Genomic DNA, 17,038 nt, shown 5'->3' with positions numbered 1-17,038 from the left:
TACATTAAATTCACTTTGATGTCATCTCATGCCTCAAATGTATTTGCCAAAATGAAAATGTCAAACATGGCTGTATAACTGTATAACATGGAAGGAAACACAATATTTGGGTAACCAAATTTAGGCCTTATTTAATCTTTCAGTTGTCACAAGCGTCTCTCTCCATATTTTTGAGAATTCACAATAAACCGTCCATGCAACACTGACTCTGCAGTTTTGTTTTTATCTTGCACTGCTGAAATGATCCTGCTGTATTTATGTTAAAAAGATATCGGTGTGTACTTTGACTTTTTAGTTCAGTTTCTGTCCATTCACTAACACGGAGGGGCGGGGCTTAGCACCTGTACTGCAGTCAGACACCAGGGGGCGCTCGACATTTAATGACCTCACTTTGAGGAGCTGTCATGTCGTCCATCTTTAGTCTGTGTGAGCAACCCAAATACTCAGCTCTGCTGAGCATCCCACAAATGCATGTTCCTCACAAATGTAGCACCATTTAAAAGTGAAATAAACAAACTTTCCAACGGTGTAAGATTTATTGCCAAGAAGGATTGTTTCAACAAAGAAATTATCTACCAAACACAAACTTCCTTACTTTTTGTGTTTTGTCTATTTATCAATTCCGCAAGTATGCATGACCTGATATAAAACCACTAACACTGGATGCCCTTTATACTTGAAGTTTATTAGATTTTTTTCTCCAAAAAAATATATATACACGTTATTTACAAAATGGCAGTTTATCATGTCAGATCTGTAGATTGAGAGGAGGCATTGCAGATTAACCTTCAGCTTCAGTTGTTAGTGAGCCGCAACATAATCTATTAAAGCATTGCAGACGCAATACAATACTTACTAGTGAGAGTGACTAAATGCACACGGCAGACGGTCACAAACATACTCAACATAAAAGGAAAAGGTAAGGGTGAGGAGAACAAATACTGGTTAGAGATCTGTAGGAGAGAGCAGGAGAGGACAGCATGCAGGGAGAGGAAAAAAGAGAAAGTGAGAACAGAGAAAAGACTAATTCAAAGAAAATGAACACAGCAGAGGAGAGGGACATGGGAGTTCTTTCAGTAAATGTCAAGAGAGGAGTTACAGAGAGACTGATGAGGAGGTGTACAGTAACATGGGAGCAAAAAAAAATAAAAAAATACTGAAAACATGACTCGGGCATCAGAGAGGGGAAAACAAAACATCCAAAATGAAAATGTGTAGTTAGTTTTTCGGGGTGAATATTTCTACTTAAAAAATAAACGAGAGCAAACATCCTGGGCTGTATCAATGCTGAAAACCTGAGACATCACATGTACACACTTTAAATATGTGTAAAATAAATCAATCAACCATCAGTCAAGCTCATACACATAAGAAGAAACCAAAGGGTCATTTCTTAATATGGGAGCACACACCAGCACTGGTCAAAATAAGAAACACTGCCTAAAAAAAGAAAGCTCGCTATGGAAAATAAAAAATGTTACTAAATGCAGGAGAATTTGAGGGTAACAACGTATTCTGTATGTCCAGACACATTTCTTAAATGAGGGTTTAAACTCTCAAAACTAGTCTCAACTGAAACTTTTTGACTCGTACACAATCAAACACCAACCAAAGGATTCCTAACTAAATAAAGAGGATGAAAGAAAACAAATACAATTTTTTACCAGCAAATGTCTGTAGGCGCTTTTCTAAATTTTTTTAAATAAAGTCTAAATGCATCTGGACAAACAGAAAGCAGCAGTACATGGTGACTTTGTCAATCATCAAACATTGGGTTTTTTTTTTTTTTTTAAAGCTAAACAGGTATCATGGTGCACGGTAAACATTTTAAATTTTTGGGTTAGCAGCAAATCTGTTAGCAGCAACATTTTTCTGTATTTCACTGTGTGACGCTCCCATGTATTTCATCAGCTGTGTGGCTTCAACTCGAGTGGGTCAAACCAACACTTGGATTGCTCACAATTTCACTCTCCGGCTGGCGTCTGGAGGTCATTCGCCCACTTAACATCGCTCCATGTGCTCCTGCAATGCAGCAGTGCTACGAGCTGAAGAATGAGAGGTCTGGTGGTGTGTGAGAGGAGGGTTTGGGGAGTGAGGGGAGGGAACAGCAAAGAGGGCAGGGGGTCAGGTAAATGAAGGGGGAAGAAAGAAAACATGTTGAGATTGTTGTCATTACAAAATGTTTGCTGAAATAATGGTCAACAGTGAGCAGTTTGACAAAACAAATTAACGGTCAAGGTTTACGGGAGTTCTGTCAAATCTGATGGAAAGGCGTTAACATAGCATTTGTTTAGAAATCGTGATCCCATTTGTCACTGTATGTATCAGCTTTGAATGGACACTGCCACAGTTCAGTGACACAAATGTGGCAGTGTGTTTTTGCCTGATGGACAATTTTTACAACCACATATGTCATATCACTGGAAATTAAGCACGACGTCTCGCCACAGTGCGGTTTGAGAGGCTGTGCTGATGTTTTCGGGCTGTAATAGGAGAAACTAGCACTGGAAACTGCTATTATTATCTCCACTGTAATGGGAAATACATAACGCACAAGCCAATCCAGATCTGTCTGCATTTAAGTTTACATATTCACAAAAAGAAAAAAAAAAAATCACACTTACCCGTGTGTGAACAAAAACAGCCTACGCTATGCACTTAATGAAAAGAAATCACAGCAATATCATACAATATTTACAAAAATATACTCTGTAGACAAGTAAACATGTAGATTGTATAGCAAGCCTGCATCCACTCATGTTACACCACAGTCTTAAATACCTCCGGCTCAACATTTCTTCAGTGGTAATCAATACTGATCAAATAAAATCAAAAAAATCTAATGGAACAATGTGGACCTGTGTTTTCAGCGTCAGCACAATCATTCTATATGAAGACCCAAATTAAAGGATGTGGTGAAAAGCAGTATTAGTTTTAGCCAGCTTGAGAGGTTCTGTTGGTTAACGGGACATTTCCTGATATTTTCAAGCTACTTAAAGTACTGTTGTTAATATTTCTTCTCAATTATCACCTAAAATAGTGAGCACAACCACCATCAGTATTCTAGATCCTAAAAAACACAAATCTCCTGAGGAAAAATGGACCAAAAACGCATCAGAAAGAACCAACTCCACTGCCGCTTATTTGGGAGAAAAAACGCTACATTCGCAGGTTGTATTTTATAACATTTCATCAGAATTACTGGAAAAACTGACTCGACTTGCATCTCCCTCTTTCGTTATTACTGTCTACGTAGGTTTAAAACTCATGTTTTAATGTAAATAATTTACCGTTTGATATTTAGACAGCACAAGTACATGTGCAGAAAAAAATCTGGGATCTCATTGTCACCATCACCGGCACTTAATATATTATCAAATCGGATATTATACCAATTTATCTGTCCAATATCAACCTAGGAATTTTCATTAAAAAATGCTTTGTAGCTTCATAATGCTTTTGCCTTTGGTCAAAAGAATACTGCTGTCCAAAAATAAAAACAAACAAAAAACAAAAACCTACAAGATTAAAAAAAAGACACAGAAGACGTGAGGCGACGTCTCTGCTGTGCCGTCATCCACCTCCTTCCAGAGAAGTCCCTCTCGCTTACCAGCCTTGCAAACCACAGCCAGATGTAACATACAAACCACTCGTTGTTACTCCTTCTTGTAACAGCAGCCGTTTTCCCGTTGATGCTCCACCATCAGCTGTCAGCTGTATTTAGAGACGGCCGCCTGTTTCTTTTCATAAAGCAGCTGGCGAGGTTAAAGATGAACAGGGATGAAAGACGGGCTTCATCACTTTGCTGCGTCGATCGGGTTCTGCTGGACTCCAGGCTGCTGGCGGGACGTCTACCTGAGGACGATGGGAGCAGATTCCCTCTCTGCCTAAAGCTGCGTTGATTCTGGAGACGGTGCTTGGTTCAAGGGGACGAGGGAATGAGGAGATCACCTTGATGAAGAACACTTGCCTTTATCCTTTATCACACACAAAGTCAATGCTCATCGGATTGAGACTTTTTCCCCACAGCTGGCCAACAATTTCATGACTGTGACTGGCGAATGAATGCAACGTAATTTAATCAGGAACAAAACTTAAGACTCAGTCCATTGCTCTTATCGGCCATATGACTGGGGACGCGGAGCAGCCAGCTGCGGACACCTTGAGGAAACCGGTTGCAGGACAGGACATACAAACCACCACCTCTTCTCACCGCGTTGTTTCACAGTCTTTAAGAGGAATTTGTGAAGCTGACCTGAATCTGTGGGCTTCACTGGATGAATGACTTGAAGAACAGCTGTTTGTATTTCCCTTTTGGTTCGACAAGCCTTGAGTCTTCAGGTCTTGGAGCTGTTGACTTGAGGAAGGAAAAGACATAACAGAACACTGTTAGCTTTGACATCTGACGGTGGTTATGGAACAGGAACCATGAGGGTGCCTCCCTGATCTGGATCTGTGACTTGTTGGCTTCTAAGTGCTGAGATTACATGTTAACCCCAAATCTAAAGCGTTCACTCACTTTACTGGCATAATAAATGTGGTTTGGGCATCAGACTGATCTATAATGTTTGAGTGACAGTGTGTGCAGACTCATGTTTCAAACTTTATCTGAGTGTCGGAAATAACATCTGGAGTCTGAGTCTTGCAGCTGGGTATTCTAGCGTGTATCTGTCTATATGGGTTGTCTACTGTTGTTAGTCTGCCAACTACCCTATCTGTCTGAACAGGCTGAGGTGTCTGAAGTGCAGTGCATTGTTTATGTAAGGATCCATGATGGTCCCTTCACATCTCCCTTCATGGTGCTACCCCCACCACCCCCCACCTCCTCAGGAAGCAGCCAAAGTGGCTGTGCTGGCTTTGCAGTCTATCTTTTGGGGGTCATATTGACAGAAGGTGACACCTAGCCCAGTAAGAAAGGCCATACAGGAGTCTAAACAAGAGAAGCCCAGATTGGACTGCACATATTCAACCGGCAAGTCGGGCCTGAACCTGTGAACAGAAACAAAGATCTTGTAAGTTCGGAGGACCTAAAAAATGTGCGAATATATCTTTGTGGAGCATGACTTACGTTTTGAATATGGCCCGAAGAGCAACCTTTCTTTCCCTCTCTACAAACTTGTCAATGAGGTATGAAGCCATGCGCGGGGCTTCCAGGTACAGCTTAAAGAAGCGCCGATAGTTTCCTAACGCCCAGGCAGCGCGGAGTGCCAGAGCATGAGCCACACAGTCATCTGCCCGCAATGCCGGGGTCAAGTACACCAACTCCGTGGTCAGATCTGGAGGAGAAGATCAACGGCCAAAGTTAAATCATCAAGGCAAAGGTGGAAAGGGTGAGAATGAAAAAAAAAGAGTGAGCGTACCTCCAGAGTTTTTAGTGAAGATGTAATACATCAATCTATACGCTGTAAACTCCCCAATGTTCTCTGAGGGATTGTCCTTATACAGGGCCTTCAGCTGCGTCTGACACTGGTTGAACTCTTCATGGTCTCCCTGAGGACAGTAAACATTCAGCTAGTGTTAAAAAATGTACGGTTATCACATTTAAAGAAGTACTTCACTGATGTAGGGAGCGCACATAAAACTAGGTCGTCTGCAGTATAAAGACGCAAACATCTTTCAAATTGGTGCTACATGACCAGAGATAATAGAGAAAAGGGGTGCTTTTGCTTAACTGAATGCACTGGTTAGATGGAGGGAAGTTAACCACAGTTCATTTGCCCCGAATACCCACATTGTTTTGATACAAAGCTGGTTGAAAATCAGCGGAGCAACTATTGCAACACTTTTAAAAGGAAAACAGATTCACCTTTTCCAGAGCAATGCGTGCATGACATTCATACACTTCCACTGTGAAGTCAGTACGAACTCCTTGGACCTGGATAATGGTGTGGAAAAACAAACAGATTTAAAAAAAAAAAAAACCAAGGAGACAACACAAAGTAGCATTGTAAAAAGACAAAGGGAGGGAAAAATGAGACATTTATGAAGACAGCTAACCGTGAGGTCCTGTCGTATGGACTTCATCTGTTCGCAGGCATAGGTGTAGTCCTGGTGGGTTTTCCAGTGGACTTTCACAGCCTGCAGAGATTTTCTCAGGACCTGGGTAAGAAACAAGTTCAGAAACAGATCAGAGTCTTGATACTGATCTTCTGTGATGTAAGAAGAGAGATTTAATATACTCAAAGGTTTCATTATGTTCACTCTTCTTTTTTTTTAACTTTGAAGAATCAAAAAGCTAAACAGCATCTCTGGTCTGTAAAACTTCAGTGAGAAACTTTAAAAAGGTTAACAAAAGAGCACAACTTACGTGCACAGGGCGCACAGTGGAGGGGTCCGGGGCACAGGTGAGCCTCAGGTAGGGCTTGGAAATGTCCTGGCATGTCCCCACAATGGGGCAGTCCTCCCAGCTGAGGCCCTCCTGTGTCCCATCAGGTAAGTCCAGGGCATTGATGGAGAGGACCAGGGGCTCTGAACGCAGCTGCTTGTGGAAACGAGCCGCTCTGCTCTGCTTTTTGGCTTCTCTGTTGGGGTCGTGGAAATCCAGACCGGCGTTGCCACCTTTCCTCTTCTTTCCAACAGCTGCAGTGGAATCGTCCATATTTCTGAGACAACAAGTCAAAGGTTACTCACAAAGCAATCCCTGTGCCACTGACAGGGTTCCCACACATTTTCATGTGCAAAATAAATAATAATAAAAATCTTGCCCCATTTGCCTGGCATTTTTCAAATATATTATATCAAAGCTCTATTCAAACATAATTTCATCTCGCTGGCATATGTAGAGGAGACAGAACATGGAAACGAAGAAAAACGCAATGGTCAACAAAACATCACAGATAGATGTTCCATCAGCAGCTTAAGAAAATAAATTTGCCATTACGTTTCATTATGTGGAGGGTTATCAATGGAAGATTACATTAACAGTTTCATTACACGCAGTAAAATTCCATGACTTTTCCAAAACTTTCAATGGGTTCCACTTATTGCGCAACTTTTCCAGGCCTGGAAAATGTGACTTTACCAGGTTTTGAATGTGGGAACCCTGCATTGAGCAGTTAAGTAATAAGCCTTCTTCAAGAACAGAGATCAGTGACAACAAATGTATTTACCGCCTTCCTCGGTTTGCTTTTCCTCCTCTTCCTCGTCCTCTCTCTCCACCTCCCCGGCCTCTATCCCTGTCATTACCACGACCACGAGCACCTCTCTGATTCCTTCGTGACAGCTGGGGTCGGAGGTCACTGGAGATGCTGCTGTCCGATTGTGAGCCAGAATCACTTGGAGCAAAGAGACACAAGACATTTAAAAAAAGCCACAAGATTCCTACAGTAACAAAAGCAAAGGCCAAAGATAGCGTCTTACCTGCGTCTGTGCCTTTGGTTGCTGCGGTCCCTGTGTCGGCCATGGGAGGGGGATGGAGAGCGGGAGGAGGAGCGGGAGGAACTAGAAGATGGACTCCTTTGGGAAAATACATTCCTGTAGTGGCCCAGTCTGTGTCCACCGCCCCTGCCTCTTGACGATGCAGCCACTGTACTTCCACCGCGGCTAATAGAGCCGTCTGAGGACCTCTGGGATGGAACAGCCTCCCAGCGAGACTGCTTGACCTTTAGTCTAAAAAAACCCAAAACAAAACAGAAAATGAAAACACTCTAATCACAATTTGGGTTTAAATTCCAGGCAAAAAGTCCCAAAAATCCCAAACGATATTATCAGTCACGAATGTTGCAGAGGAGCTTATTGAAAATGAACCAAGAAGTTAACTCAACTGAAAACACATCAAAGCGCAGCAGATTTTGTAGATCCTTTTTTTATCTTTATAGCTCATGTGTAGTATCACAGATAACAATCAATACACACAGCAGGCAAACACTAATTCACTGCTGAACTCACTCTGGCAGCGGCTCACGAGTCCAATCAATGGTGTAAGCAGAGCCATCCTTCAGCCGGTCCTGCAACACTTCCTTCAGAACCTTCTCTGTACGATCTTTGTCTTCCTCCGTCTCACAGGCTGTAAAACAGCGCTGCACGTATTCCTTCATGGCTTGGGGCCAGTCCTGGGGTCTGAAGAGGAAGCATTTTCAGTCAACATATTATTCACTCTGTTACCTAAACGTGTGGGGACAGAACTGTTCTCACCGTGTCTGAGCCCCTCCAGGTGCAGCGCTCGCAGTAGCTGGGGAGGAAGGAGCTGGATTCAATCCTGAGGGCTGCTCGCCTGGAGGGAAAGTCTGATTGGACATTTGAGAACACTGAACCTGATAGGGCCTCTTGTGAATACTGAACTTTACAGACGCTGTCCCGGGTGCCTCTGTGAGAACAAAAAAAAATAATAGGAACATAATTAAGAAATGAAAACTCAAGAGTGCTGTGCAGGTGTTTTCTCTATCTGTTCAGCATTCTATAAAATAACTAAATAACCACTATAAGGTTCACAGGAACAAAATACTGAGATTCACAATAATGTAACTTTACTTCTTTAGTATGAAGAATCAGGATATCTGAACTCAGAATGTAGAATCACAACATTTTGCCCGACATCACCCTTAAACCACCTCTCATACCAAAGTCCTCTTTAAGGAGTGTTACAGATTGGAGCTCTCTGACTGGTATTTACAACTGTCACCAAGTGAAATACCTGACTGACTGTCTCCTATATTTCTGTGTGAAGATGCTCCTGGTAACACAATCTCCTTTAACAAGAGGTACGGATTGTATGACTAAGACTGGCATGTTGTGTAAATCCCTCCAGATTTCCTCTTTCTGTCTGCATTGTGTACAACCTGGATTGTCATTAACAGTCTAATGCAGTTTTAGTTACTGTTGAAACAAGCCTGCGAATATGCGAATATGTAGTAAAAACAGCAAAAACAAAATACACAACTGTGCAAAAGTCTTTGGGGCCATAGATCTTTTGTTACATATATCCATATCTAAAATAAAAAAAAACTATTGTGGGCTAAGAGGCAAAGAACTTGAACAATGCATTAAAATTAAAAAAAAAAAAGTAGCTCAACAATCAATATTGACATCTGGATATGTCTTGACTGCAACCTGGTGTAAAGACACCAGAAGATTAGTGTTGTAAATCTTATAATGTCTGTCAAAGAGAGCTCGAGACATGCTAAGTAGAAATGGAGCTCACACTGATACTTACAACTTTAGCCTGTTGAAGTTGTATGATTCTGAAATGTTTGCATTTTTAATACTGAATACATATTTCCTGTATGTTCTCGTATTTCAGTAAAAACACTACTGGGAAATAAATATGTATGATCATCATAACCTTGATAAAATGACAAAGTTAAAGGTTGTCTAAGACTTTTGCACAGAGCTGTATATGCTGCATCACAGAATAACAGCGACGTTTTCAGATGTAAAAATGTTAGACATATTTAACGATGTCATGAAAGAAGCAAATCTTACGTTTCATGCGGTGCCACAGTTGTTGTCCTTGTTTTTGGTTTTTGTTTTTGTTGGCCTCTCCTCTGCCAAGCCCTGGGACATACTGGCCTGGCTGCTGTTGCTGCTGGGAGGGGTTCTGCGAGGGCTGATAGGTGTTCTGGGCCTGGAAGCCCTGTCCATAGTTTGGCCTTCCCTGGGAATGATTGTAAACCTGCATTTGGTTGGGGTCACCGGGTGGGTATGGCATGGAGTTATTAGCACCGTAAGCATTTTGTGAGGGGGGAGGGGGGTACTGGGAGCTGGGTGGGGGAGGAATTGGTGGGGGTGGAGGAGGAGGGGGGTTTTCTGAGGTGGTTGGGCTCTGGGGTGGCTGAGGAGTCGCAGGGGGAGGAGGCTGTGGTTGGGAGGGGTAGCCGGGGGACTGGTCTTCCATTCCAGGCACCGGAGGAGGCTGTGAAAAGTGAAAAGTAAAAATAGCTATTTTAGCAACTTTTTTTGGGTAGTAGCTACAGAAATGCCTACAAGATGAAGTTGCCATGCCCCGCAGATCAACTTCACTCATACCACTAAAAATGAGTTCATCTGAACATATTTGATAAGGTCACTTGTTAAGTTCAGTGACTCAGGCACTACTTTGTCCGGTGCTCATACTTCTAGGTTTGTACAGTCTCAAGGATCAGTGACAAAACTTCATTAGTTCTGTCTGTGATTATACATGCACTGCAATTCAAGGGTTTATGAATAACTACAAATTGTTATAATGTACCTGTCCATTGGAGGTAGGAGTTCCCGGGTAAGGCCCTGGAGGTACACCATACTGATTTGGTGGGTATGTAGCTCCATACTAAAAATTTAGAGAAAACCCATGTTGTCAGCATAGGACCATCTTCTAATTTCTCAGCATCAGATGTAATTTTGGGAATTACAGGCCTGCCAGCTAACAGTGTTGAATGCAGTAGCGTGCATTTGATATGTTTGATATGTTACTACAGTAACATACTGACAAGAACAAATTTGTTTTCTGTACTTACTGGACCCATGGGGTAGTAGTAATTATAGGGGTATGTGTATCCAGGATAATGCTGCTGAGTTTGCTGGTACCATGGATAGTACTGCTGCTGCTGCTGCTGCTGCTGCTGTTGTTGTTGCTGCTGCTGCTGCTGAATGGCAGCGGAGTCAGTTACTGCTGGCTGAAACTGACCGGCCTGAAATTACACACACGCACAAATAGACTTACTATTTTAATCCAGAACACAGCAAATATTGTCTAGAAGGGACAAAAATGACAATGCTACAAAATTATAAAAAAAAATCTTTGTGAAACAGGTTATGATCCACCACTAAAACAGATCATGTTTCTAGGCATTTCGTTAATAACTAGAGCTGCTCCCTGTCAGTGACCCCTGAGTTGGTGGTGGTGGTGGTGGGGGGGGTGTTGTTAGTCAGTCTGCTTATGGTTTTGGTCCCCTGATTTTACTGTGCAGTGACTACTCATGACTTTCATGCTTTGGTACAGGGAGCTGCAGCTCGCACGCATGCAGGGGCATGGAGGAGGAGGAGGGAGGAGAAACCTTCTGCTCTATAGTTGTGAATTTACAGCTCAAAGCAACTGAATATGACAAAGTCTCTGGCGAAAAATATTATTGCAGATTTCTGATCCGTCGTTCGTGCCGTTAGCTTGTTTACTGAATTACATGAATGCCCTTGTCATGCTGTGTGAACATCCAGCTGAGCACAGTTACACTTTTCAACTTTATATGGAAAAAAGACCAAATCTTCAATGTTCATATTGAACAGCCAAATCTGATTTGACTGAAACAATTCTAAGTCGAGCACAGCCCTACGAATTACACATCTAAACACCTATTTGGCATTTCAGGCACTTACTAGTTCTGTATGGTGATACAATTTCTGCACAATTAATGCTGTAAGTGCATTGTGTAGGTCCAAGTAATAAAGAGGGAAGTAATTCGTAGTTATCCACTATTACTGTAATTGTTAATTAATGCACTTTTTATTATGTCAATAGTGTGAATGATTTTGCATTTCTTGTTATGCAGATGATTAATAGGGTCCAATGTACTTAAAATACACAGTCTCTAACGATGAATAGCTAAATAACTGTGAATAAGGAGCCCACAATTACATTGTGACTGATCAGAATTTTCTTACTCATTTAGATTTTCTGTGTACACATTTGTATTTCTAGATCTCAGGTTGTAGAACAAGGTGAGCAAACATGAAAAGATCAAAAGCACACCTCTGCTGTTGCTGTCCGGTTGGCTTGTGTAGTCTTAGCAGAGCTCTGACTTTTGTTAATAGATGCCAGTGCTTGTCTTGCTTTCTCCCATTCTGGGTTTTCATGAACCTGGCCGTCTCCAGAACCACCATAGGACCTGCCATCAACAGAGGAGGATCAGTATTTCAGCATTTATATAATATGGTCTGATTTGATCAATAGCACAGGTTAAAATAACTTTAACATGATATAAATACAGGGATGTCCCGATCAGATTGGATGGATCAGTATTGGCCCAGATTAAAGCATTTTTTAATGAAGCACATACGCTGCCAAAGTCCTCTGTATATGACACCTGAGTGTCATAAACAGAGAGCATAATTTGTGGCAGATGTTTAGGTTTTATTGTAATACTGCTACTCCAATAAATAGGGACTGATTTTTTGTTTTCATTTTCATCTTAAGCTGCTACACCACTTTAAGCAGGATTGAAATTTTTGATGAATTTTAATGAACAAGATTTACCATAATGCTGTAAGATCTGAATTGTGACCGTTTTTCTTTGTTGTGACTGGGGATGTTTAAGTCAAGCTACAACAATACTTTAAAGTGGAACTATGATGACATTGTTCATAGATAGAGATCTTTACTTATATTACAATGCTGTACTGAGTAGACATGAGAGCAATTTCTGAAGACATTTACACCGTTTACTTGATTATGTAAAACAAATAAATGCTTTAATGGGTGTAACTGTAATAAGACCCATGCAGACATGTTACTTGTATTGTAATACAACACTATTAAACTATCAAGCATATACACTAAATGTATTTTAATAGCGTTAAAGCACTTGAAGTATGCATCATCCAGCTATATTACCCGACAGGGGCAAAAAAACAACAACAAAAAACTCTCTTGATCGGGACATCCCTCTATAAAAACAAATGTATGTATCTCTTTTTAGCGTTTTACTCCAGAACAGGTTTTCGATTGTAAAATTTTAATTATATTCCTTGTGTCTGACAGGTTTAGATGATTACAGTCGTTCACTTTGACCTATTTCGCTGTTGATTAACCGTTGGCTTGTTAACGTTAATCATCTTGATCGCCCGTTAGCTAACTGTAGCTGTTCTTATGTTACAGTTAGCATGTGATTGGGAAGCCTGACCCAAAAAGACAGTCTTATAACTTGTTTTTTAAGTCAACTGCACCCAATTTCATCGCCAATAACGTAGTTTGACACTGATACAGTAGTATAGAAAACTATCGTAAGCAGCTAACATTTAAGCTTTCTATTATACAAACCAACGGCCTATATGTAGCTAAGTATGCTAACACTTGTCAACACCCTCAGCTGAGCTAATTACGATTGACTCAAGATTATAGCTGACCACCTCAGTCACATTATACAAGATTTTAACGCTTAAGTCTTAAACTATGTTTCATTTATGTAATTCCCCATGTGCTGTGTAGCCACAAAGTGCGACCTACCAGTTTGTTGTAGGGGTTACTTGCGTCGTGTTGGCCGCCATTTCGCCACAGACTGTTAGCGTTAGAAAGCTAACGCTTGGACAGTTGCTAGCTAAGCTAGCCGGCTAACGTCGTTAGCGTTAGCTCCCCTGCTAAAGGCAAAACGTAAACAAGATGAAATCTGACACGACGATGAACAGATAAAAAATAAACGCAGCTGACTGCTACCTATGCCAATCTATCTAAACAAGTCAAACGGTAATATGCTTTTCTTAAATGTGCAAACTAAGTGAACACTCGCATGTTTGTTTCCTTCTTCACTGACGACCAACTTCCTCTGAACAGACAGCGCTGATACAAAATGGCAGATAAGTAAAACTGGCCAAGTGAAGTGACGTCCTTAAGCCCTGAGTATATTCTCTCAGGCAAAGATTACACCCTGGTTAGCCCGCCTTCTGTCTCTCCCCCTACAGGGTCCACCCATCAAATTCCGTTTTAAGGCTCGGATTAGAGTCATATTCGTCTACTGGCCTGTCAATCACAACAAATGCAAAGCGGTTTTTATGCCTGACAGGCAAAATTCAGGAACAATTTACCTCAATATGCCCTACTTTCTCCAAATTGTTGACAGGCGTAGATTAAATAATATGTTTATATTCAGTTTATGGTGACTATTTAGTATTTTAATCTAATCAACGATAAACATGTAATCTCTACTTAATACTATTTATCTCAACACGTGTCCTTCACCCATGTGTTGTCAACATGACACCATTCAAGCTAAAAACTCAAGGTTCAAGGTTATTTACTGTCAAATGAAAAGCAGTTACAAGAGCAGTTGTTCTCACTTAAACAGTTAAATGTTGTTAATAATAATATTAATAATAATAATAATAAAATCACACACGTAGTAACAAAAAGAGAATCTAGATATAAGGACAGATATAAGGATAAAGTAGTAAAGGTTGACTGATTATCTGTCTGGCAGATTATCAGGGCCTATATTTGGCATTTTTTCCTTTATAAAACCTCAGGGAGCTATTTTTATTCATGCATTTTTTATTTATATTCTCACTGAATATTATTAAAAAAAAGTTGCAAGGACTTTGATGTATATGATTTTGAAAGGTTTAGTTTGATTAAATGATTGCTAAAGGCACAGTTTTGCGTTGGAGTTTGTTAAATTCCACATTCTAAATTTTGACAAATATTTTCATTTTTATTGTAAATGCATATTAGTTCTAAATATTGGTTATCGGCCTCATTATATACTAATAATCAGTATCGCATTAGCCCTGAAAAAAACAATATCAATTAACCCATATAAAGTAGCATAGTATAATAAATAGTATAATGTAGTATAATTATAGTATAAAATATAACCAGTGTTGGGAAGTAATTTAGATGTAAGTAGTTACAGTAATTAATTTACAAAATAAATGTAACTGTATCAGTTACAGTTACTGAGGAAAAAATATGGAATTAAATTGCAGTTAGGCATACTAATCAGTCCTGGTGATTAAAAAGGGGATACCTATGAAAATAAATCTTTTCGGTAAAAACTTTATACGCTGAATAAAACATTCACTCTGTTGCTTTTCATCTTCGTGCTGTGCAGGAACTCCTTCTTTTGGCATATTGTTGGACAATGTGGATCAGCAAAGCCGCTGACACAGATCTGAGCACAACATTTATGCACTTATGTTTTGGGGTCTTTTCAGTGTAATTGCCCTGTTTTAAACATTTGTTAGAAAAGTAATTTTAAAAAGTAATCAAATGTAATAAATTACATTACTTTAATGAAGTAATTAAAATAGTTATTGTAAAAATGTAACTTATTACATTTTTAACAGGGTAACTAGTAACCTGTAAATTATTACATTTAAAAACCTTCCCGACACCGAATATAACATAAGTATGAAGTACAATTTTCACAGAGGCAGCTATTATTTTATCCAATCAAAAATACAATGTTTGTTTTTACTTTGTGTTTTTTTTTTTAAATCATAGATCTTATACGTGCTCACTCATCAGGGTATACATTTTTCCTCTGAACTTCCTGTGCAGCACACACAGCTGCAGGATGTGTGTGTGTGTGTGTGTGTGTGTGTGTGTGTGTGTTACAGAGAGGGGAGTCATATCCTGTCAAACAGTCTCTCCCACACTTAATCACCCCAAATTTCCCCTGCTGTTGTAAGTCTCTGCGGAGCGTGCTCACACACATACAACAAAATCTGTCATTTCTAAACTATTTGCATTGCCTTTTAATACTGACATACAATAAAATAAACACCACGATACTGCATTTAACTCAATGTCTTTTTAAATCTACATTAAAAATGAAGGATCTCTTATTTGTCCTACCTGATGTCAGGATGCACAGCCTTCAAATGAATTAAACACAGTGTTGTAATTTCCGGCCGATTTCTCACAGTGAATGATATCATGTGCCTGCTGAATGAATATTTCATCCCTATTGTTGTCTTGTTGGCTACATCATCGCACAAATATGTCGAGCATTTGTGACAAGAGCTCGCAAACAATGACTCACTACCCACTACTATTGTGTGAATACCTGGTGTTTGGTAATGCTTCTGTTTCTTTAAACCACAGAGGAAGCTGAATAATATACTGACTCTTAAATAGCATCACCACTCCTGACATTGATCCAAATTCAGGTTTTCTGCAGTTGTTTTTAGAGATGATTCCCTTCTTGGTTGTTGTGTGAGTGAATGCATGTGAGGTTAAATATGTGAGTTAATTATACACCCGACTGAAAAATGAAAAATATGCTGTTGGCAGCTAAGTGATGCAATACAGGAGTGTTTACTTCACCGACTTCATTCCATCATAACATCAGTCAGTGTGCAGTCAAACCCTTTGTAGTGAAATTTGTCAAGTATTTTAATAATTTTAACATATTTTTCTAGAAACTCGGTATCTTAGCAATCTTTAGGCCGATTCCAGTATTTTTAAACTAATGTAGAGAGTTTTAAACAGTAATTTAACATTCATGTTGGGAAATAAATCTGTAACATTTTATTTCGGGAGGCCAAGTTAGTCGATTATGTAGAAGTTTCCTCAAAAGAAGCTTGATAATATTTGAAAAATAAAGACCAAGCTGAGACAGTTTATTAAATTTGAGTTGTGTTTAATTTATTTATTTTTTTAAATATTCAATATATTCCATATTTTCATATTTTCCTCAGCTAGAAAATGATAATAATTTACTCTTATTTGAGTAATGTTCGCTAAAAACTAGTGCCCAACTGTTGTAGGCAATTTATTTTTACATATTACATTTTATATTATGTTTTTGGAAGAAAAAAAACATATTAAGACACACAAATGGGCTTGGGAATGAGTATTACCACAAATACAGTGGGAAGTGAAAATATTGGTATAGAGAGAGATCAGCCAAAATAGAGTTGGAGTTAAAAATACAGAATATTGCTAAAAAAATAACTTGCAGAAAATATAAATGGTTAACTGAATAATTTAAATATAAAAAGGGTTATTTAAAACATTTTACAAATTTAACAGAAGTGACATGACTTTTTGACTTGTGATCTCAGTATTGAATGCATGTATTTTGTGCATTTGCGCATATCTTTAAGTATGTAAAGGTCCACATGTATGCATATGTGTATCTAATTTAGATAAATGTGTGCACTAAACAGGCTGTTTGTCGTATCCCGTTATTGTTTATTTTGTCTTTGTTTTTCTTTTTGTTTATTATTATTATTATTATTACTCAAACTTTTACCTATTTAGTCAAACATGAACAAACAACAGTATCGTTATAGGAACTCAACATATCCAAAGGCCCCTAATAGCTACACATTCTTGGACCCAAAATGGTAATTTAGCAACCACAGCGTTAAGACCAGTTACCAAATCATTACAGCGCAGCAAACATATTTCAAA

At 39.5% G+C, this 17,038-nt stretch overlaps 1 protein-coding gene across 1 annotated transcript; it reads right to left on the bottom strand.

Annotated features, from left to right (window-relative positions):
• Nucleotides 1–664: 664 nt before the first annotated feature.
• Nucleotides 665–13,477, bottom strand: leng8 (leukocyte receptor cluster (LRC) member 8). Its single transcript, XM_042489599.2, has 15 exons — nucleotides 13,133–13,477; nucleotides 11,660–11,795; nucleotides 10,431–10,604; nucleotides 10,166–10,243; nucleotides 9,421–9,850; nucleotides 8,134–8,305; nucleotides 7,888–8,058; nucleotides 7,360–7,608; nucleotides 7,110–7,274; nucleotides 6,308–6,602; nucleotides 5,998–6,099; nucleotides 5,807–5,875; nucleotides 5,361–5,490; nucleotides 5,069–5,276; nucleotides 665–4,989 (listed from the first exon to the last, which is right to left on the bottom strand). The coding sequence occupies exons 1-15, from the start codon at nucleotides 13,171–13,173 to the stop codon at nucleotides 4,827–4,829; spliced, it is 2,583 nt and encodes an 860-aa protein (XP_042345533.2). The 5' UTR covers nucleotides 13,174–13,477; the 3' UTR covers nucleotides 665–4,826.
• Nucleotides 13,478–17,038: the final 3,561 nt, after the last annotated feature.

This window comes from Plectropomus leopardus, chromosome 11, assembly GCF_026936395.1.
Source record: "Plectropomus leopardus strain MGB_pleo_1.0 chromosome 11, ASM2693639v1, whole genome shotgun sequence".
NCBI lineage: Eukaryota > Metazoa > Chordata > Actinopteri > Perciformes > Serranidae > Plectropomus > Plectropomus leopardus.
Note: the sequence above shows the minus strand (reverse complement) of the source record. Positions and strands in the feature narration are given on the sequence as shown.